Below are 22,729 nucleotides of genomic sequence, written 5' to 3'. Positions count from 1 at the left end.
CGAGAAATCTGCTAATTCATAGTGGAATTCAAGAAATATTTTTTATTGCTATTCTAATCTACGAAATGACGGACAATTTCTGAGAGACCAGGTCTAAAAACGGATATGGATTCAAAGAGGCCACGGCCAGAGACCTGTTTCTCGAAAGTCCCGAAAATGGATCAGTTGATTGATAACAGGCAATGTTATACGAATTATTTTGAACAGTTTGTCAACTCACTAATAATTCATTACCTGCGTGAAAGGATTAAATTGTCATCAAGTTTTTATAAATCAGTGTCAAGGCCTCTTATCCCGTTGATTTTCTACGCGAGCACTTTTAAACAAGCGAATAGAAGAAAAAAAAAAGGAAGCATTTACCTTTCACTCACAAAATAACCTACGTCTCTTTGTTATGTTTTTTTCTTAAATACTCCTCAATCTTCGATTTATCACTACGCTCTTTACCGTCCTTGAAAAAAAATTCTAGCAGTGTAGAAACTTTATGAAGCCAATTGAGGTTGTGCCTTTGTTTAATAAAAACAAATAATTTGGTCATGATGACTAGCATCGGTTCTGAATCTGAAACCTTTATCTCACCTATTAATCATAAACCGAGATAAATTAACGTTTCGGCCTGTTAACAGAGCTTACATCACCTAAGACAAAGAAACAGAACGCCGATCCCTTAAAATATTCCGCTGTTCTGCTAATCTCTGCTGTACAGGTCGATATTTGTCCTGCATTTGGCTGTTTTCACTTTATATGTCATTAAAATTTCAAAATCTGCGTTGTCGCAATTTCTAAAAAATTATTTTTAACACTGTCAGTACCTTCGTCCCAACTACAAAGAGTCTTGATTGAAGTTATACATTAAGTGTATTTAAGGTTGTTAGGGAGTCGCTCAAATTCGTCAGAAACAATTATTTTCCTACATGGAAAGATTTAAGATTGAAACTAAACCTGGAATTTTTTGTTGCAGTTTTTAAAGATATATATCTATATCTATATCTAGATTTTTTGAAAACCAACTTTGCGAAATCTGCAGTCATTTAAGTTAAAAGACATCAAAAGGCAGGTTTTTTGGGTGCGAAAAGCTCCAAATTCACACTAACGATTAGAAAGAAGAGGAGAAAAAAAAGAGCGAGAAGGGAGAAAGGAGTAGAAGAGAAAAAAAGCAATGGTTGCACTCTTACTCTTTATAATGGCTGTTTTTGACCGACAAAAACTGTTGGACGAAAAAGGACAATTTGGCGTTAACGTTTTCAAAAATCCGGCTAGATAAACAAGAACACCGATCAGTGTTACTTAACTGAAAATGATATCCAGAAAACTTTTAAAAACCGCTCGAATGTATAAAACAAAATCGAGTGCTTGTGCGCAAAACCACGGAGATAAGCGTAAGATTAACAATCGATTTTGCGAACATTTTTGACAAACATTGAACTCTCAGAACACTAAAACTGGCGTTTCAGAGCAAAATTTCAAAATATTCTGGACGGGAGAATTCCCCCAGACCCCTAGCAACCTTTCTTCGCAATAAAAAGTGCATCAGGATTTTGCATACTCAAAGGTTGGACAGTCTTCAACGTTATTGCAATTAGATGTATCCGTCTTTAAAAGTACTTATTTGAATTTTGACGATGATAATACAGTCTTGCAAAGTCCCCAACACAATTTTTAGCAGTTATTGCCGAGATGAGGTTCATTTCTTAAAAAGTAAGCAACGTCGGGACACACAGAGATGTGTTCACCTTCTCTGCGACCTGTTGTCGCCTCCTCATTTCTCTATCTAATCTCCAAGCAAGCTAGACTTAACGCCGCTGTAAGAGCGTTCCTGTTTAAGTTACCCTACGGGTAACCCATCGGGTAAACCCGAGAAAAATCCTTCCTTGGAACAAAGGATACTTAAGAGAAAACAAACAGCAAGACACTGTAACTCAAGCCATTTAATACATAAAATTATTTTTGTCTTTTCGGCCTTTTTTCTCTTTACATGATATTTTGAAGTCCTTACCGGTAACTTACTGGCACGTGTCAATGCACGTGACCCGTGAGCAGTCACTGTTTTCTTATGCGTCTCTGACTCAACACCGTTACATAATAAAAGCGAACCGAGCGCTTTTCGTAATTCTTAATATTTACAAATTTCTTTTCACGATATGGCAAAGTTATTTCTTAACTTACAACTTACAGGAATCTATGACATTTTCTTGTGCACAAAACAATACTTATATTGCTTAAGATAATCAAAGGAAAAATGATGATGATGATGATGATGATGATGATGATGATGATGATAAAACTTTAATAGCCACCCGTCTTAAAAGTCAACAAATTGCCGTAAAAAACCCTCAACTTTTCAGTTATGGCTCCTGTTTGGAGTCTAATGTTCAAGTTGTTTGACAAGTTTTCATGGTAAGAGATTTAAAATAATCTCCGTTAAAAATATTACTCGACGTACAAAAAAGGAATCGATTTCTATTAACTTAAAGTGATCCGCGTCTGTGTTAGAGAATCACCAGACAAGGGGCGAAAAAGAACTCATTTCTTGGTATTCACAAGCTAACGTGTTCTGCATCGTGGCCACATTCGTATCTTCTCCAGATTTTATGTAGAAGATTTTCAAGATCGTGAGTATACTGCCTTGTGTTAAAGAGCGGGCTTCGGAGTCGATTGTTCCACACTTTATTCTTTATTTTCTTCAAACTGAAAGACAAAGATGTTAAATTAAAGTTCGTTAAAAATCAAAAGCTCGTCACGGTTAAATTGCTTCATGATGAAATAGCCTTGCCTGTGTACAGCCGCCCCGTGGTGTCGGGAAGAGTTATTTTGTTTAGGGTTAGGGTGCGGCTGAACACAGGCTACCGCTAGACTGCTTGAAAAATCTAAGAATAAAAACGCAAACTAGAAAAGTGAAGGTGTTGGAAAGTCTCGTAGTAACTGTCAGAAAGTATGACAAAGAACAACTAAGGGCTTTTTTCATAAAAGAGCGACAAAAAGCTCAAATATAGAACATTAGTAAAATCCAACTAGTGGTCTATCATCAATGATGCGTTCTGATTGGTTGAGCTACTACTAGGCTATATGTTATAGCCCACTAGTAGCGAAAAGCGTCGGCTTTTTGGTGGCAAAAAAGGATTAAAGTCTAACTTTATCTAGCTAAAGTTGTTGTGTCTCGATATTTTTTTACCAACTAGTTGGATTTTACTAAAACAATTATTCCTCTCGCCCTATCGACTCAGAGCCCATTCGGGCTCCAGGAATAATTTTTAAATATTATCTCAGACACACTTCTGAGCGGTTACGTTACTGATCAACGAAGAAGTAAAAAATAATCACTTTAGTCGTCAGTTTACTTGAGACAATAATCATGGATGATGTCATGAACGTTAGAAAACAAACTTACTAATGATGATCATTTCCAAGTCTAATAGCGATGTTCTCGTAATCCTCTCGATTTCTCGCTACCAGCTCTGGACAACCAAGAGCGGTGAGCTGCGACGAAGCCACACGTGACGCTAACGTTTCGAGCGGAAGCGTTACCATGGGACTACCAGCCCACAAAACATCCATGCCTGTTGTGTGACCATTGCACAGGGGCGTGTCAAGGCAAACATCAGCCAGCTGGCCACGGCGAACATGTTCTTCTTTTGGTGCTACAGGAGAGAACACGATACGCTCCTGTGACAATCCCATTGCCATGGCCTGAGCTTTGAGGTTTGGTTCACCGACAGCTGGAAACCTGAGCAACCACAGTACAGAGTTGGGCACGTTCTTCAGGATGTTCACCCAGCTTCGCAGTGTTGGTGGGTCGATCTTATACAGCTGATTAAAATTACAATAGACGACAGCATCTTCGGGCAAGCCATAATGAGAGCGAGTAATAATGGGCACTGCTGACGGAATCCTCTCGCCACTGTCTTTACATCCATTGTACTCTTTCTTCTTCTCTTCAATCAGTGCACCCACCTTGGGAGCCAGCGAGGGGTCATTCTTCTCTTTGTCGAGCAGGACAGCAGCAGTGTGAGCAGGAACTGTACCATTCTGTGTCACCTCCACAATAACCTGATTGTTAGCTGCTCTCAAATATTGAATGAGGTGTGGAAACATCTGCTTGTGATCACCTACGAAGAAAGTGTGTGGCATGTAAGCTAGCTTCTCTGAGTACTGATCAGCTAGTTCAAGAGGCGAAGTAACTTTGTCCGTGATGATGTAGTCCATGTATGGAGCACCGCTTGTCCCAGGATAACCAAGCCACATCACCTGCAGACAAACAAAGTACACCGGCATCAGAAACCTTCTCATTACCTTGTAGAGATTGTTTCTAATGAGCACATTTATGGGCACAGAGAAGTGCCACTTGTGTATTACTCACAATATACCTAATTTCTATCCCAAAAATTAGAATAATCAATACAATTTACAGAAACTACAATCACCTGTACTGGTGCAGGACGCAAAGCAAAGATTTCATTTCTTGCTCCTTTAGTGTAGCCATTCATGTTTACCAAGACATGTATGCCATCAGCATTGATGCGATCTGCAGCTTCTCCGTGGCAAGGAATGGAAGACAGGTCTACGAAGTGTTCTGCATCTCCCTCGATCTTCTTCCTAAAACTGGTTTGATCATCAGCTGTAAGAGCATAGCAGAAGATCTAAAGAAATGACAAGAAACTAAATTAATAAAGAAAATGAGAATATGTGAAGTTTAAACAACGTCCACCATTCAAGACTAGTGGTACTTATTTCAATTACTAAAAAGCTATGGAGCCAGCAATTATTTTATCCTACACAAAAACCGAGAAATGATAAGACCATCAGCATTGTAAGCAGGTAAAACAAAGACGTCTTGTAAGATAAACAATGAACAATGCTTTCATTTCAAACCACGATGAATAACATCTTTTACTTTGTGAATGGTTTAAGCCCTAAGCAGTCTTCATACAATCAGTGTAAGCGGGTCACCAGGAGTGTGACGTCCTATTGCAGCTGTAGTCCTGTTGTTTGTGTTACGTGGTTGCCTTTGCGAGAGGATTGCAGTGGGAGTGTTTCAAGCAGCTAAGTATGAAGGGGTTAGATTTTGCAGAAAAGGTTGGAGATATGCCTAGGTTTAAAGGTAGCTACAAAATTTGTGACAAAATGGAAAAATCACAAAATTCGCTCAAATTAGAAAATTTACTGAATCTGTGTAAAACAGTGTTAGAGGAGTTGGAGGGCCCACACTAAATCTGCGATTTTTCATCGGAACGATCGCAAAATTTCATTTACGTGACAAAGAACTGCGAAAAAACGCAGATAACAGGAAAAATCGTTGGGCTTGCGATTTTTTGCAATTTTTCGCAAGTTTTGCAGCTGCATGCAAACCTGGCAATAGTGTTCAAGCAAAATACTCATTAAATTTTACAATATTGTGTCATTCAAAACAAATCCTTGAGCAGCGTATACGAAGAATCCCAACAGTAAATGACTACGAACCTCAACTCTACTGGAGTCATGAAATCCTGGAATACTCTGCATAAGATGTGAAGTTGGGTGATTACCAAAGTCACTAGAAACATAACCGATCCTTAACCTTCCGCCACTTTCCTTCAAGGATGTAGGATACGAGTATGGAGGCTTGTGTAAAAGAGCAACCTTTTGAAAGAAGAAAAATAAAACATTCTTGGTTAGGTGAGTGTAAGAAAATGACACAGAAAAAAAAATTGCGAAAGAAAGATTTCATTTTCTTTAGTTTTATATTTAAGAGCTTATGGGAGAAATAAACACAGCTGTTCATAAACAATGTTTCAGTGGTTCTTACACAGTGTGTAAAGAAAGCAGTGTCCGATAGCATGGAGCTAGTGGATTTGGCTGTCAGGCGAGTGAATTTTGTTCTTAGCTTGCCTGGTGGGCAAGTGAGGTTTTTTGTTCATCCTAGAGCAACAATGGATGCCAAAAGTCTTGGAACACTTAACACAATACAACTTCAACTGACTCCCCCCCCCCCCCCTCCCACACACACATACCACCCTCGCCCCCAAGCAATGTTGCATATTGCACTTTGGAGCGAGACAGGATAGCCATAACAGGCATCCAAATGATTGTAAAAATGAATTTATTTGCATATCTGATATGTTTCCACTGTTGAAGGAAGGTTTTCGATAATTGCCCAAGGATTTTGAGGCTCCATTGTAGGATGGAGCTGAGGTCAACAGGGCTCGAATGCCAAAGGAACAAAAATAGTTATAAAATATATTTTAATTTACCTTTTCAACGCAAAGATTACCATGTCTGTTGGCAATATCTCTTCTCATCTTGTGTGTAAGTGGATATAGCATGCTGTGATGGGGATGCACAGATGGTAGTCTGTTATTTTCCAACTGATCAGCAACAATGGACACTAATTTCTTCATGCGAGATTCATAGTCTGTCCAGTCACAGATGATCTGAAAGTAAGCAAAAGATGAAAACAAACTTGATAGTAATAATTGTTTCCTCACATAAAGGAATAGAGAATGTCAATTAGACATTATTTACTGCTGGTATTTGCCAAGGGTTATGACATAGGAAAGCAGAACCACTTGTCACGGTTTTCTTCAACCCGAAAATATTAATGGCACCAATTTCAGCCTCCCAACCAAAACCCCTAAAAAAGAAAGCACAATACCAGAAGACAAAGATTACCTGTAAACAATGTGCAAGATTGCAGTATGCATCAGGAAAGTTTGGCTTCAGTTTCAATGCTGTTCTGTAAGATTGGATTGCTTCAGGAATGTTCCCAGAGTCCTAGAAAAATAATAATATTACATGTATGGAATATATATATTGTGTAACCACTATCCTGGTCAAAGAACTACCTAGAACCTGTAAAATATCTCCTTTAAAACTTTAAAAGAACACATCAAAAAAATACAAAAATGCCAAGATAGGGTATGGATGCCCAAATTGGGGATGATCAAACCACATTTTAGCAGACGTGAGAAACTTCAGTCTCGTGACATCAATTTTATATCTTTTGCTGTTTTAAATGTGTAACATTTCATGGGGAATCAATTTGATTTTCATATGGATTTTTGGGCTTGCCTAACTTATTCAAAGACACAGCCATTCACTATAATATACTGTGACTCGATCACCCCACACCTGTGTACATGAACCAATGAAATGAACTGTAGAGTCAGATAGTCTCACACATACCTTGTGTACTGAAGCCAAGTTACTATGAGCGTCAGCAAAAGCTGGGTTTATTTGTATAGCTCTTGTGTAACACTGAATCGCTCCTTGAATGTCTTGCATCTCTTTAAGTGTATTTCCCATATTGGAATAGGCATCAGCAAATGTAGGATGAATTCTATAAAATAATATCAACAGCCATTAAAGTCAAGGACCGATAGTCTCAAACAATGACATCAAGATATATAAAGCCAGGCCATGTGGTCAGTATCCAGAGGCCTGTGTTCAAGTCTGGTCTAACACTGGGAAGAGCCAGCTGCTATCACAGCTCAAATTTTACTGCAAAACAAATGACATTTGCTACTTTTACACTGCCCACAAAACACCCTATTTGACCATCTCCTCCTCCCCCTCCTCCCCCTTCCTACCCACGAAAAAATATTACATATCCACTAATGCAAATTTGTATCTTAAGAGTACTACAGTTCCTCAAGAGAATTAGTTTAAAACAATGTCGAAATAATTTAATTTTTTAGCACGGGAAGTGCTACTTAGCTGTAACTGCCTTAGTTACAGCCCTACTGAAAACCAGTCAGAATTTTATTGTTTCTAGGCAGTTCCAATCTCTCTCAAGCCAAGGCTGTGCTTTAGCAGCACCCAGTGGCCCCTGGCACCTAACTTACACTGGTGAACAGAAAATCTTAGCTTTTTTTCGTGAACATCAATATTATACTGGGCACCAGGATTTCACAGGTTCAGGGCACTGGCCTCCCTTAAATTATTTTTCTTAGAGCACAGCCTTGCCCAATGTTACAAGCCAGCAACTTTACCAGGCTCTACAGTTGAGATTTTAAATCGTATGTTTTATTTACTTGCTCTTCCACAGTAGCCTTGTGTTATGAAAACTGCGAAGAGAAAATAAAATGATGTTACAAATGAATCACCTGATAGCCTCTTTGTAATGAAGGAGGGCTTCATGAAGTTTGCCTTGTTGCTGAAGAACACTGGCAAGGTTTGAATGAGCAGCGGCAAATTCAGGAAATATCTGAGGCAAAAGGAGGAGACAATAAAATTAGCACCAACTCAGGAAATTACATGGGGAGGGGAGAAGGCTTAATGTTCAGTGCTACAGCCTCAAGATGAAGAGGCCTTGTTTCCAACCCTGTCATAGCCATAAAACAGCTAACAAGTCCCAATGCCGCCATTGGCTTCCCTGTGTAATGATGTCTGAAGAATGAGCACAGACGTTCCATACCCACAATGCATCACTGCACAGAACTGGCCACTGCATCTGATTGTTTGAGACAGTTGGTCATGCCACGAGGGAAAATAGACAATCACAAGCACAAATACCCAGATCTGGGTAGTGACATAACATCAGTTTGGAATTTCTGCCCTTCTCAGATGTCAATTCAAGGGGAAACCAGAGGTAGCATCATAAAATGTAATTTTCTCACCCTGCCAGGGTGATTGTGTTTTGTTCTTGAGTAAGACACTTTACTCTCAAAGTGCCTCACTCCATGGAAGTGAATACTGCCATGGACTGGCATCCCATCAAGGGGAGAACAAAAATTCCATCTCATGTTATGAAAATCAGGTCAAGCTTCAGCATGCAGACTTTTACCTTTACCACTAGCAAGAAACAAATTAATGTAGGTAATAATAATAATAATACAGCTGCCTGTACGTACCTCTAAGGCTTTACAGTAGAGCCTGACAGATTCTTCAATCTTTCCTTGCTCTCTTTTGATGTTTGCAAGGTTATTGAGGGAATCTGCATGGGTGGGTGATAATCTCAAGGCAGTGTTGTAGCACTCCTCTGCTTCAGATACCTAAAAATATTAATTGTCGCCACAGAGGTTTAAATAAATGAAAACATACATGAATATTATTTTGCAAAGCAAGTCTTCAAAATAACAACATTTTGTGATCACCTTGTTTTAAGTTGAAAAAATTCTAGTCACAGTAGTTACATTGCAACACCTGACCACCCACCCAGTTCTTAAAATGTAATTTAGAACATTGACAATAACAAATTAAAGTTGTTTCTTTGCAAAAAAAAAATTGACAACACTCACTTGAATGATTCAATAAGCGAAACCTGCATCTTTACAACATGATCTCAAAGCTCAATTTTCACTTAAGCACAGGATTTCTGTGACACATGTAGGTCTCACATCTAAATAATGTAGAGTTAGGCTTGTTTTTCTACACTGAAACTACCTCCATTACATCTTGCAAATAGCAGGTTTGACAAGCTACAAACAATCAACTAGAGCATCCTAACACATTCTAATTACAGGTATTATTGCTGACTTGCAAACAACTCTTACATGAAAATATACAAAGCAACAAAAAACAAAATACATCTTTGATCATAGAGCTCTCTCTCGTTAGATACTAACTTTGCTTTGTTCCTTTAGAGCATTTGCCAAATTACAATAGGCATCAGGGAAGTTTGGTTGGAGTTCAATAGCCCGTCTATATGTGTCCACTGCCAAGTCAATGAGTCTAAAAAAGAGAATGAAATAACTCAAGAGTTGAAAATAACCTTTTATTGATAACAAAACTAACTATTAAAACCTATTTACAATTAATTTCACTGAAGAAAAAAAAACTATTTGGTCAAAGCACTATTTACAAATCATTTCATTTAATCCTTTTATGTTATATTTGAATTATTTGTTTCTAAATGTTTGAGTAGAGTGCCTTAAACTAGCTGGATAAGCTAAGTGCATTTTCCACTGACTATAAACAAACCTTCAACTGACACCTAATCAACACATCTGTAAGACTGGGATGAAAACAAATGGAATTGGTTAACTCACCCTTGTTCATAATAAACACAAGCTAAGTTTCCATGGACAACTGCATGGTTGGGACTCAGGTTCAATGCTCGTAGATAGGCAGCGACAGCTCTGAAGAATAAACAAGGGAAACAGCTTTGAGAATCCAAACAGGATGTTCCAACAGAAATTTGTGTTCCATTTCATCAAAGCCATCTTTGATACCAGGATCAGGCTTTACTGCTGTTTTTTTGGTAAACTGAGCTAATCTGAACAATAGTAAACATGATTCCGGGGCAAAATTTACCTGTTCTTAATTCTGTTTACCATTTTTTTTTCTTCTGGGAAAAACATTCCACCAAAGGTTTTGCACAACTGTGTATACACAGAGAACAAACTGACCAGACCACTGTTCATGAGGGATCAGGTGACAATGGGTTAAGGCACAAGCAGGAGTTTCAATAAGCACCAACGACCAACTCAACATGTTGCCTCCTTTGAAGTCGGCTTTTTTTGTCCGAAAGAAGAAGCAAGTAGTTTTTATAATGTGGTACAAAAAAAGTATATAGTCATAATATCTGAGTGAAACATAATTACGGTGTGTTTTCATAAAGATCCACTTGTTTTATATTACGCTTTTAATGTAGTCCCCAATTTTTGACACTTTCTCATAAGTGTACAAAGAATTTGTTTATGTGCAAATGTATGTAATTTATTAAATTATTGAAAAACTTAAAAGTAAGCAACAGTTCCCTTAGTGAAAAACACACTCTTTTCAGTGATTAATTTAGTCCCCAGAACACTGGAAATCTTATAGTAGGGCTTTGAAATTTCAAAAGTTTCTGTAGGAGCATGTCCCCAGACCTGGGACTAACGGTCCCTTGTTCATACAGTTGATTACTCTTTTCAAACCTGCTGGCTACTTCAATTTTTATTGAAACCCCTGTACAAGATTAAATTGCTAACCTGTCAAAAATTCTCGCTTCTTTCAACACATTTCCAAGGTTGATGTAAGCATCAAGAAAGTTCTGATCCAACTGGACAGCCTACATGAAAAGAAGAGAAGGAGACAGAGTTATTTCAGCTTGAAGTATGGCAACAGCTTGAAGGAGGAGGCAGCGTGGCTGAGCGGTCCGAGCTTCAGACTCGCAATCGGGCGGTCCCAGGTTTGAGCACTGCTCTGACCGCTAGCTGGATTTGTTCTCAGTCGTCCCGAGTTCAAATCCTTGGCCACGCTTGAAAATAGCCAACTGGTTGCCTCTTGCTAGTTGGGGTCTTTAATCTTGTTACGTTGTATTCAAATCATTTGCTTTCTAAGTACTTGAGTGGAGTGCCTGTAAACTGTCTGGAAAAGCTTAAAGTACTTTCCACTATAAACAAACCTTTAAACCTTTTCTTTTAACAACCCCCAAAAATAATGTTCACATTTCCTTCTACCTGTAAAACTTCACATTTATGAAAGTTTCAGTACAGAACTTTTTTTTAAATTTCATGAAGTTTTTCAACATAATCGAATATTGAGAAGTATCACATTGATGGTGAAATGATTTACCTAGGGTTCCACTCTGTTCCTTTGTTTTTTTAAGTAGCACGGTTTAATTAATTAGGTTATCTGAAGTTGTGCGAGTGTGGGACTTGGACATTGCAATGTTTATGTCGCACAGTGTGATAAAAATGGAACTCAGATTGAGGTGTTGTAACGATTATCAATTTTCTTTTGTCTCCTCGCTCAAATATTATTCACTGATTTTTTAAAGCAGCTTGGAGACAAAGGAAATTGAGAATCCACCAAAGTTTAAAAACTTGAACCTAAAGTTAAGTTGGATCTATTGTTTCTGCAGGTAAATTAAACAACAGCAAAATTTATTTCATATCTTTTTCAGTTTTTACGTGGTGGCTAAGAAACTTTGAGAAGACCTACAGCAACATGTATCATTTGCCAATACCCCCAAATAATCTCATTTCTGAAAAATATTTCTTGTAAGAAATTAGCACTTATACGTACACTAGTTTACGAAAAAAAATCACGTCTAGTGAAAAAATTTTGCTGACATATCTGTTATCAGCTTTTATTGATATAATATGTGTAACAAATAAATTCTCAGAGATATAGTGTTTAAACAGAAGCCTGTACCCACAGAGTAGAAAGTTCTACAGAATTCAGCTGTGAAATTGTTTTGGAATCTTGACAACAAATAAATCTGAGGCAGCCAAAGCCACCAATTCAACTTTCAGGACAGGTATTTCCAATGCCAGTTAATTCCGAAACTAATCTGATTGGCAATCTTGCCATTCTTGACAAGTGCTCTTTAGTCTTGTAAACAGTATAAATTCCTTTAAAACTTGCTCTGAAGTTGAAATATGTACTATTCAGCATTTCTGAAATAGTATCCTTTCGTAGTTTTGGTTCTATCTGCAGTTACATATTTTTCAATGTACTGCAATGTATCTGCATCATTTTTAGTGCTGTGTGTTACTTCCAATGCAGGAAACAAGACTGTTAGCAATTGAGATCGTAAGATACTGTGTATCAGAGCTTAGATAGAACTGTTGAGTACGTGCTGCAGTCCTTAGAATTCCCACCTAACCAGAGGAGGGTGAACAACAATGCTTAAGCCAACAACCTGTACCTATCATAGATAAAATTGTATGGTAAGACCAAAGAACAACTTTTCATTTCTTCTTTAGTGCTTGGGTCTTGCGCATCTTTATCACATGGAAAACATGTATGTAGTTCTTCTTAAAGTTTTGCCACTATGTCATGAAAACTGGAAAGCTTATGAATATAGTTTGTCATAGTTTGTCAAACATCTTAATTCTGAACTACAACATATATTAACACAACAGCTAACCTTCTCAAAGTGATGAATGGCCAACCAAATCTCTCCTTGGGCATTGAAGACACAGCCAAGATTACTCCATGCAACAGCAAAGCTGGGCTGTGTTTCTATTGCTTTCAAGTAGCACGCCTTTCAATTTAAAAATGACAGCAAAACGGGGACAGCAAAAGAGGCCGGGACAGCAAACAATGAAAGAGCAGGGAAGCAGCAAAAGGAAGAGCAGAGAGCAAGAAAAAATCAAAGCACAAACACAGAAAAAATACACAGACGGCGACAGCAGAGAGCAAAAAGAGAAGATCATGGTTTTGTTCTCATCCTTTGTAACAACGCAATACTATTCCGACATTTTCCTCCTCTAGTTCAACCTTGTTTTTTCCTGTCTTGGCTGAAATGCAATATCTATTAGTTCTCAAAACACGTTGTCCCTTTGAAGAAAGCAAACAGTAGCCACTGTGAGGGAAACCAAGATTATCTTGCCTCAACACAAAAGAGATCAAAGAAGTAGCACAGTTACATAGCTGTGTTTCAAAATGGTTTTGTTTTTTCCTCTGTTTGGTTATGAAAGATGATGAAATAATCTTTGTTACTACAAAACTGGTGGTGCTGCCTCAGTGATAACTCTAACCGGGTGTTGAGTACAACTGAGAAAATTCCACACATCTATGTGAACATTTAATTTGCTTGTCCTTTAATCTCCCCCTCAAAAACAGATCCCAATCTGGCCAGTGACTGACATTGTTACTGCTAATCACTCAATTCAAATCATATTTGTCTTGAATGAAAACTGTAATCTCATATTTTCAGTTAACTGGCAATTGGAAACTATTTTAGAAAAGCACAAAGCTTAATAATGTGAGGAAACAAGACAAGTCTTAGATTCTCCACTCAAATATTTCAAGCGGCGTGACAACATATGTTAATCAATGTATCAATGTTCCACCTCTTATTGTATAATCATTTCCAAACAATTTCCAGGAAGTCATATGTTAACAACATTATGATTGTGCTTTCTGTTTGTTTAACAGGGACAAGGTGTTGAATAGATAATACTGTTCTGTTTCTTTCCAAGGTATGAGATCAACCACATGACTAAGAGACAGGATGCAAGCAGCCAACTCAACTGGGAACAGAATTGCCTCGTTCATAAAACTGCCTGGGTAAAAAGTGAAAACTGTAGTGATTTATATCTAAAACAAAAACGAAGTCTCGTGAAACTACATGTATGAAAACAAAAATGTCTTGCAAAATGAAACTTTAGCTATTTCTGTTCCCCTTTGAGTAGTCTGTAATAGCAAATTGGGCAAGCTTGGAAGATGGGGGAAAGCAAGTGTGGGGAGGACAAAAGACGTGCTTTGAGAAGTTCATCGTTCCACAATTGGTTCCCCTTCAGCCGGTGTACTCCATCAAGATAGCCGTACGTACCCTGTATAAGTTTACTGGGAGAAATAACAAAAGGGGAAAAAAAACAAGGGAAGATTGAATGTTAGAGATCTAAGCAACATTATTATGAGGTCGAACACCAGTATTCTGAAAGAAAAACCAATACAACTGTGCTTCTCGCCTGGTACTGAGAATAGCAAGAGCTTTTGCCTTCTTTGCATCATTGAGTTTTCAAAATTAATCATCTTTAGCTATAAAATGCTGAGAGATGCACAGATGTATTGGCCAAGAACATCCTGCCAAAAATCAATCCAGCAACAATACAAAATTCAAACTAATAATGACAAATGTGAGAGCATCTCTACAACCTCTGCACTGTTTTGCGCGCTCTAATAGGAAATAACGTGAAATCTCACCTACAACATTATCAACTGACACAAATTCATATCAGTGACAGGAATGAGCCACCACTTGTATAACCGAAAACAAGTTTGGATCTTACATGTACACAATAAAAATAATCTTGTCTTGCAAGCACATTGCAATACAAGTAACGCAGAGTGGCAGAGATTCTCTCTAATCAGTATGTTTATGGGAATACAAAGCAATATTATTAACTTGTAAAAATGGAGCACACACAGCTGAAGACTGCACCCTTAGTGAATGCTTTCTATAAAAACAGCAACAGAAGTTCTCCTTACTGATCAAAACAAATTTACCTTTAACTTTGTACAGACACTTTCACTTCAAATGAGACATTCTCAGAAATTGTGTCACATAAATATTGATTCTTTTTGGAAGAAAATGCACCAGTATTGTAAGGAGAAATTTCTTAATCAAGTCTCTCACTGGAAATGAAGAGGTGACACCCATGCATCCTAAACAACCAACCGCAAAGGGAAAACGACACTATTTGGAAATATTGAAGACAAAATTATATGCTCTTGGCAGAGAGATTGATGGTGTTGATGAAATCACTCTTACTTCACTCTTTTTGACAGTTTTTAACTCCTCTTGGATCAGCAGGGACAGGTTTAAAGGTGCCACCACACTCAAACAAAAATCAGCCAATCTGAGGCAAGTAAATCTCACAAACAAAATGATGAAAAGCATTAGGTAATTTGCTCTTAAGACAAGTTTTCTCTGCAAGCCTGGCTGACAGTAAGTATGAAATGCAGTCAAAACTTAAGTTCACGCCAACCGATATTTTTTTATAAGTGAGAGACTAGATTGCTCCGAAAACACGCACAAGGGGACATTCACAATCAAGTTCGCATGGACCAACCAACGCAGTTCAAGTTGTTGCTATGTCCTGTGCCTTGAAGTTAAATGTCACACCAGGTTTTCAGAAAACTACCACAATACCTTGGCCTCTTCAAGTCTTCCAAGAGCTTTCAACAAGTTGCCAAGATCACTTCTTACACAGTACAGATCCTACAACATTAAACAAAATTTTCATCACTTATCCATCTTTCCCAGCTAATCCAGGGAGTGGGGGAGGGGAATCAGATGATTAATTTACTCGTAACATGAAATGTTTGCGACATGTTATGTAATTGGGCAGTTTTTAACAATCTGTACTTAGCAAGACTTTAATTATGCAATTTTGCCTACATTTAGAAACATATCACTCAAATTTAGTCATTTCAGGAACTAAAACTTGAGGAATTTATTTACAGTGTTCATTTGTTCATGCATCTGTATCTTTTTTCCATTTCACATACATTCAACTCAGTAGACTGATTTTAACAGATTAGATTTTAACAGATTACACTATTGAAGTGTACAGTATGTGCAGTGACACTGCAACGAAAGGTTTCCATTTCCAAATCAAGAGCCATATGTGTGGACTATCATATATGACTATACTGTACATGCATTTCTTAAGACTTTGCTTCATTACTTTTTAATATATACACAAACCAGCTTATGAGACTTTTAAGCATTTATATGTTATTAAGATATTATGTTAGAGGAACAAGAATTTAAAATGGACAAACCATTTGACTTTCAGTTGGAAATTTCTCGATTGTATTAAAGCAGTACAATATTTTTCTTTTTCACTGCGATATTGTTAGAGACAAAATAATGCTTTCCATAAGCTTATTAAAATTTGGCAAAGCCGGCTGGTGAATCAATATCAAGGTCATAATGTGCCAGCTAAACAACTTCAATAAAGAGAAGAAAACTCTAGCAGCCATCCAAAGCATTGACAAGACGTCAAATCAAGCTGCTAGTCAAACTGCCGCTGGTCAATTAGTTTTCTTGTCATAACTAAAGAAAACTCGCGATAAAACACGAACAACCAGAATTCATGCCATTCATCCACTTGTCAATCACAAGTCGTTCTTCACTGCACACGACTCATGAATAAAATCTCAGAAATCTAAAGAGAATGGAATCATCTCTAAAGAAAACAGAGGCACTGACGAAACACATGTACAAGGGCGAAATCTTCCTCTTTTCGCCTATGAAATGACAACAGCATAAATTTGTTTTCGTGTTCATCCACTTCAACACGTCGACTAGAAGCGATTACCACATTTTCCAAGATCATGGACAATTGGGAAATTATATTGTTCACTTCTTGCGTAGTGATGAAATAAAACAAATGGTAAAAGTTACATTCCTCCTGACAGATTTGTAACAAAAACTTTCATGATATTTCACAACATTTGGGTCATGAACAAGTACACAGCAAATTTTGGTTCTCACCGGGTTATATTGCAAGGCCGTGGCATAAGCATTTACTGCTCCTTCTAAATCACCAGCTGCTACAAGAGCAGCGGCCAAATTGATGTAGCCATCGATGAAATCAGGTTTTAGCTTAACGGCGTGGCGGTAGTTGTCCAAAGCTTCCTTCAGCTGACCTCTCTCTTTGAAGACGTTGCCTAAGTTAGAGTACGCCTCTGCGAGAACAGGGTTTTGTTTAATGGCCAAAGTGCTGAAATGCGCCGATCTGAGACAAGGACAGCACAGAAATACGAAACAGTTAATTAATTTTTCTTTCTAGGAGCGTTCTTGTCAAAACACGTCATTTAAAATCAAGAGAAACGTTTTACTGGTAGGATTTGTTTGGGAGTCTAAACACCAAAACAACGGTTCAGCTTACCTATCTAAACGTCGGCATTGAAAGTGAATCGATGACAGGAGCAGCAAAACTCCAGTATTTTCAGGCTGCTGTCTCCATAACTGCATACAGATTTGTTCGGCACGATCGTAGCTTCCTGCTTGATACTCTCGATGAGCTAACTCGGCGAGAGTAGCTGTTGAGAAAGAACATGGGTTTAAGTTTATAAATTGCACGTTTACATGAGCTCAGCTCACAAAACCCACTCTCAGAAAAGCGGCCCTGACCAGCATCGTCGAGAATCGACGTTCCCATGACCATGGCTAAGTAAAGAGAAGTAGAGAAACTCAAAAGTTTCCCCTTCAAGCTTGAAAAAAGAAAACGAGGGCATGAAGAAAGATGGCGTGTATTATTGTATGCATAAACGCGACGTCATGTGCGCACACGCAATGAAAACACTCACCTCCATAATGAAGCGTTTCTGGTTGAAATTTCATAATTTCTCGCCGAAAAAAAACCCAAAAGAATGCTTTTTCTACTGATCTCGCAAGACCTCTAAACTATCGAACAACCACATTGAGGAATTTCACAAATGACCAGTCCTTGACAGGAACAAGCCTAACAAATGCCGTGATCAATATCAAAATTCCTATTAGCCACAATACTCCGTTGCGAATTGACTTGGTGACGTAATTTTACTTAATAACCCACGTGGTTGACAGTTCCCTTTGAGAAGAGAAAATCCATCTTTATCAAAAAGGTAGTCCCATGTTATCAGTAACATTAGACCATGTGTTAAAGTTATCAAAGCGTTTTTATAGTCATAAAGTCATAGTCATTGTTAAAGGTGTCAAAAAGCTGAATTTTTTGTTAGTTTCTAAAATTTTACAGGAGAAAAAGTACAAAGAGATTTCAACAACACGGGAAGTTCTCTCAACAACTTTGACAATCGTCACCGCAGTCCCGCCTTCGTCTGGGTCCTTTTATGAGAAATGCGATCATTTTTTATCAATATGCAGTATTATTTTAAAGAAAAACTATGTATCTTGTGATTCCTTGTCTTTGAAATAAGACATAGTCGCCGTAAAGCAAAAACAAAGAGCCTTTTAGCCAGCACGCTCGAATTTCCGTGATTGAATGGCAAACATCTTCTTGTCTCAGCTGACATCTGGCCTTTTGACAACGCTGCAATCACGTGTCGAAGAATGATTGGCAGGTTCATTGAATTTAAAGAGCTGAGCTAGGCTTCCAACAGGCAGCGCTTTGGACAAAGTGCGTGGAGGTCATTCTTTGTGTGGTAGAGAGTCGCTCATTCGCTTCAAGGTAACCGCGTTATAACCTCGCTCTTTGTCGCTGGCAACAGGAATCTTTGTGACTTTTTAGAAGTAGTTCTGACATACATTTTCCATTTTGTTCCTCAGCTCGATTCAACAATGGCGGACAAGCCAAATCTCGATGAGGTAACCAAATTCGACAAGTCAAAATTGAAGCATGCAGAAACACAGGAGAAAAACACGCTTCCAACGAAAGAAAGTGAGTCACTGTGTCTGAGGTTTTCGGATAAAAACTTGTGTCTTGTTTACCGAAGAACACTGCACATTTTAAATACCACTTGTTATTTGACTTTAGAGGGGTGTGTCGAGCAATGATGCGTGTTAAGATTCGAAACCTACACATATCAAGAATTTCAAATTCCACTGGATTGATATTATAAAGTCCCTTTCGCGAGTTTCGCAGCGCGACTCCTGCACAATCGTTCCAGCATACATAAAATATTATTTTCTTTTTAACTTCAAAGATGCTTCTTGTGTTCTGACACACCCTATTCGTATCTTCTCTTCTCTTCCTTCCAGCGATTGACCAAGAGAAGACGGGATGAAAATTATTATTTGGATTAAACCCAAGCAAGCGTTTGCAGCTCCAATTTTGTTGAACAATTTTCTGTGTCCTACATTTTGTGTTTGCCTCTACCTAGACTGAGGTTTGTGTTTAGAGAAGGGATAGTCGTAAAGAAATGCCTGTTGAATTTTCTCCGCGTGTTCGAAAGTTCGGTGACATTTTCTTTCGCTTTCTGGTTTGTAGAATGATATCAACGAGGCTATTCGAAAATTATATCGCTGTAAACACTTTCATTTGGGTCTAGACAAACATGTAATGTTGTAGTGAAATATTTTTGCACAATTTAAAAATAAACAGTTGAATATTGAAGCTTAAAATGTGGTGGTTTCTCCGCGTGTTATTCAGTTAATAGATGTCCCTTTAACTTAGCGGCACTGGCTTCTCGAAAGGCTTAGTTTTTATTATTTCACCTATCGGTTGTTGTACAGTATTCTTATTCAAAATAGTCGGATTATCTTGATTGTCTTCACAAATGATTAGCATCATTTTTGCTCATTTGTACAAAACGTTGTCTCGAAGCCAGACTTGTCAGAAACCCTTGAGAGTTAATTTGTCTGAGAAATGATCCAATGTTTGTTCACTGAAGTGTACTGGAAACTACAATAATTTTGGTTTCAGGTCTTTATAATATTCATAAAATGTGTTCAGGCGTAACCTCTCTGAAAGGAAATATTTATGGTGGTGTGATCAAAAGAATACATACTTTTGGCTAAATAAGGGTATCGAGTTACATTTCCGTACAGTCCAGAAATGGACAAAGGAAATGGCATAGAAATTATAGACAATTTGCTTGCACTGGTGATAAACCTGTGATATGAAGCACGCTGCAGCACGTTTAATTTTGGCGCACACGTCGATCATTGGCGAGTACAATGCAGCAACCGGCCCCAAGAGAGACATAAAACTTCTTTGAGAACTAGAGAGACCATTCTTTGCTCATCAACATTTTTTTTATGTTTTTCGTGTGCTAGAATGCTAAATTTGCATACTGTTTGCTTCTGGTACTCAGCCCGGCCATGTCTTTGTTATTGTAATACTTAGAATCAAACTGCCAGTTTATACCTGTCAGTGATAAAAAGAGGGAGATAAAAGCATTCACTTTCACTGGTATAATTTTACTGAAATTTGACAGCTAGGAAGGAATGTTATTTCCTTGTGTAAAAAAATGTTGGGAGTTCCAGTTGCAAAATAAAAACAACAGCACTTAGAAATAAGCATTATTTTCTTTTCGTGAGGGACTTTCTCAATTCATTGTCTTGAACCATACATCCTCCTGAGACTTTTACAATAACTGGATTAATCTTTTGGGTTCTGTTGAATTTCCAGCTGTTTTGCCATTGAACATAGTCCAAAAGACAACCACTTGCTGGCATTGTAGACTGATCCAATAATGCAGCCCTGTTGAGCCCTAATGTTAGGTTTATTTGTCAAGCAGGCTAAGGATATGTTCCCTCTATACAGGATAGGTGAACACCTATCCAATATGTGACTCTCAACTTTGGAGATCAGCGTGACGAAGCTTCACTCCGTCACTCGATTACAGAGATCGCACCAAAATCACTGTTCGTATATGTGAACAGAAGCCTATCTGGTATGGTTTTCATGGCAGCCCAAAAACTTAATCTGGTTTAGGTAAATGTACCCTTAAAAACTACAATTCAATAATTCAGCTTGGTAACTGAGTGCTACCTTAACTGGTTCAATGCAGACATTTTGTCTTGTCAATACAAAGAACCAGAGAGCAAATTTCTGACCCGGCTCTGATGAGGAGTTGGGATTAGTATTGATTTCAGATTTACAATCTGTTTATTAAGATGGTAAAGTTACCGTATCAACTCACGTTAAGAAATTAACATTCAAATAATGTAGTAATTCAGCATTTTCTTCCATTCAGGGGATTAAGAGGAAATGAAGATCAGTATGGCTCACTCTGAGCCAAGCTGTTATTTCTTGAATGTTTTAGGTACCTTTATCTTGACCCATTAGGCAGAGACATTCGGTGTGTTTTGACTCTAATGAATGGCTGGGTTCCATGGCACTCTATGAGGAAATGAGTTTTGTTTCCTTAAGGAAGTGGTAGCAAAATAGAAAACTGTGGTTGACCTATTTTGCTGAATGACCAAAGGGCAGAACTGCAAATGCATTATTCATTATGTTTTATTTCTAGTAATTATTTGTTGTAAGTGTGTGCATTGCTACAAATGACTCAATATTCTACAAAGCAAACCTTGAAAGTGCAGTTTCTAGTGATAAAACTATGGTCTGTTGTTTTGAAGTGTTAGGTTGTGCATTGTCTTTTGAATCTTTTGGATAATGTAATATCCTGTAATGGTTGGTCAAACTTCCGTCAAAGCTGTTCTTACGAACATTGGTACGAACTTCTTATAATCCTCACCGCGAACACCTTTATCCAGACTTCCCTTTGGTGTCTGAGTGAAGGGCTTCACTGTTCTAAACGTTTGCAAACCTGTTGAGAGATCATGAAATTGTTGTCCCGAACACAAAGTAATTTCAATTTAAATTAGAATATATTAATTGTTGGAGAAAGAGTTGCTTGGTCCTGTCATAATGATTTCTAGAATAAAACAAAGATTTAAATTCACAGGACAGGAAAGCCCGACTTGTACACAACTGTATCACTTGTTAAAGATTCCGCGATGGAATCGAAAGCTTGTACATTATAAGTTTTATTTTACTTTCCTGTGAATTGAATCTTTGTTTTATTCTAAATCTAATATATTATTATTATATCGTGCAACGCGGTATATATTTATTTATTTGAAATAAATGAACAGCAAATAATCGCTATCATTTAGAAGTTTCAATATTTGTTAAGTATTATAAAAGGCAGAAACAGTTTTACGTGTTTAGCGACATTCACTGTCTCTCCTAGAGAGATTTTCTTGATAACATATTTTTTTAAGAAGTCAATTCCTTTTTTTTTTCTCAGGAGGAAAGGCTAAATATTATTTTCAACTAAACTCCTAAATACTGTTTGAAGTCTGTGCCGTGATGCAATTTATCAGTATTGTTCTATCCAGGAAGGGAGGACATTGAAAGAAATCCATTTTTCTGCTCTGAAAGCCTATCAATTTTTACGTTGTCTATTTTTAACGGGCTGCTGTCACGCTCGCGCGGTCGTCAATCAAGATCAACGGAACAGCTGGATGTTTGACAAAAACTCAAATACAGGATCGGGACCTTGTACCTCAATATTATCGCGTTTTTCCGCCACACCTTGAAATGATGGAAACGTATGAATAATACATCCGTGCAATATAAGCATGATAAGCTCGTTCTTACGCCAAGGATGCGATGAAAGCCTGCTGGGGAATTTCCGCAGGATCGGCTTATAAAAACCCTTTTAAACCCTTCCATAAACAACATGCGCACGATTGCGTCTTCCGTTTCGTTCTCTTGGAAAGAGTTTTATACAGCAGAGTCTTGAATGGAGCTGAATTAACTTGACGTTCTTTCAATGGAATGACTTCTCTTTCAACTGTTTTAGTCATTGTTCAGTGCGCAGTGATACCATTTTTGAGATACTAACACGTTGTAAGCTTTTAAAATACAATAGGGGTCTTTGTCGCCACTAGATTATGTGTTGACTTAAATACGTT

At 37.8% G+C, this 22,729-nt stretch overlaps 1 protein-coding gene across 2 annotated transcripts; it reads right to left on the bottom strand.

The window, feature by feature from the left end:
- Positions 1–1,910: 1,910 nt before the first annotated feature.
- On the bottom strand, positions 1,911–17,836 carry LOC140947581 (UDP-N-acetylglucosamine--peptide N-acetylglucosaminyltransferase 110 kDa subunit-like). Of its 2 annotated transcripts, none has more exons than XM_073396723.1 (17): positions 17,674–17,836; positions 17,253–17,406; positions 16,856–17,099; positions 15,506–15,574; positions 12,773–12,889; positions 10,887–10,966; positions 9,963–10,052; positions 9,540–9,645; positions 8,826–8,966; positions 8,079–8,179; positions 7,159–7,312; positions 6,646–6,747; positions 6,228–6,407; positions 5,458–5,616; positions 4,422–4,637; positions 3,389–4,245; positions 1,911–2,688 (listed from the first exon to the last, which is right to left on the bottom strand). In XM_073396723.1, the coding sequence occupies exons 1-17, from the start codon at positions 17,705–17,707 to the stop codon at positions 2,538–2,540; spliced, it is 2,955 nt and encodes a 984-aa protein (XP_073252824.1). In that variant the 5' UTR covers positions 17,708–17,836; the 3' UTR covers positions 1,911–2,537. The 2 variants fall into 2 exon arrangements, with proteins under 2 accessions (XP_073252824.1, XP_073252822.1); XM_073396721.1 differs by lacking the exon at positions 17,674–17,836 and adding an exon at positions 17,498–17,659.
- Between the last annotated feature and the right edge of the window lie 4,893 nt (positions 17,837–22,729).

The sequence above is a fragment of the Porites lutea genome, chromosome 9, assembly GCF_958299795.1.
Source record: "Porites lutea chromosome 9, jaPorLute2.1, whole genome shotgun sequence".
In the NCBI taxonomy this organism is placed as follows: domain Eukaryota; kingdom Metazoa; phylum Cnidaria; class Anthozoa; order Scleractinia; family Poritidae; genus Porites; species Porites lutea.
Note: the sequence above shows the minus strand (reverse complement) of the source record. Positions and strands in the feature narration are given on the sequence as shown.

Excerpts from the sequence above, each read along its gene's own strand:
- LOC140947581 (XM_073396723.1), bottom strand. The coding sequence starts at position 17,707 with ATGAAATTTCAACCAGAAACGCTTCATTATGGAG. Across the intron at positions 9,646-9,962 it reads TGTGTTTATTATGAACAAGG|ACTCATTGACTTGGCAGTGG; the intron begins GTGAGTTAACCA and ends TCTCTTTTTTAG. Across the intron at positions 8,180-8,825 it reads TCTACTGTAAAGCCTTAGAG|ATATTTCCTGAATTTGCCGC; the intron begins GTACGTACAGGC and ends CTTTTGCCTCAG.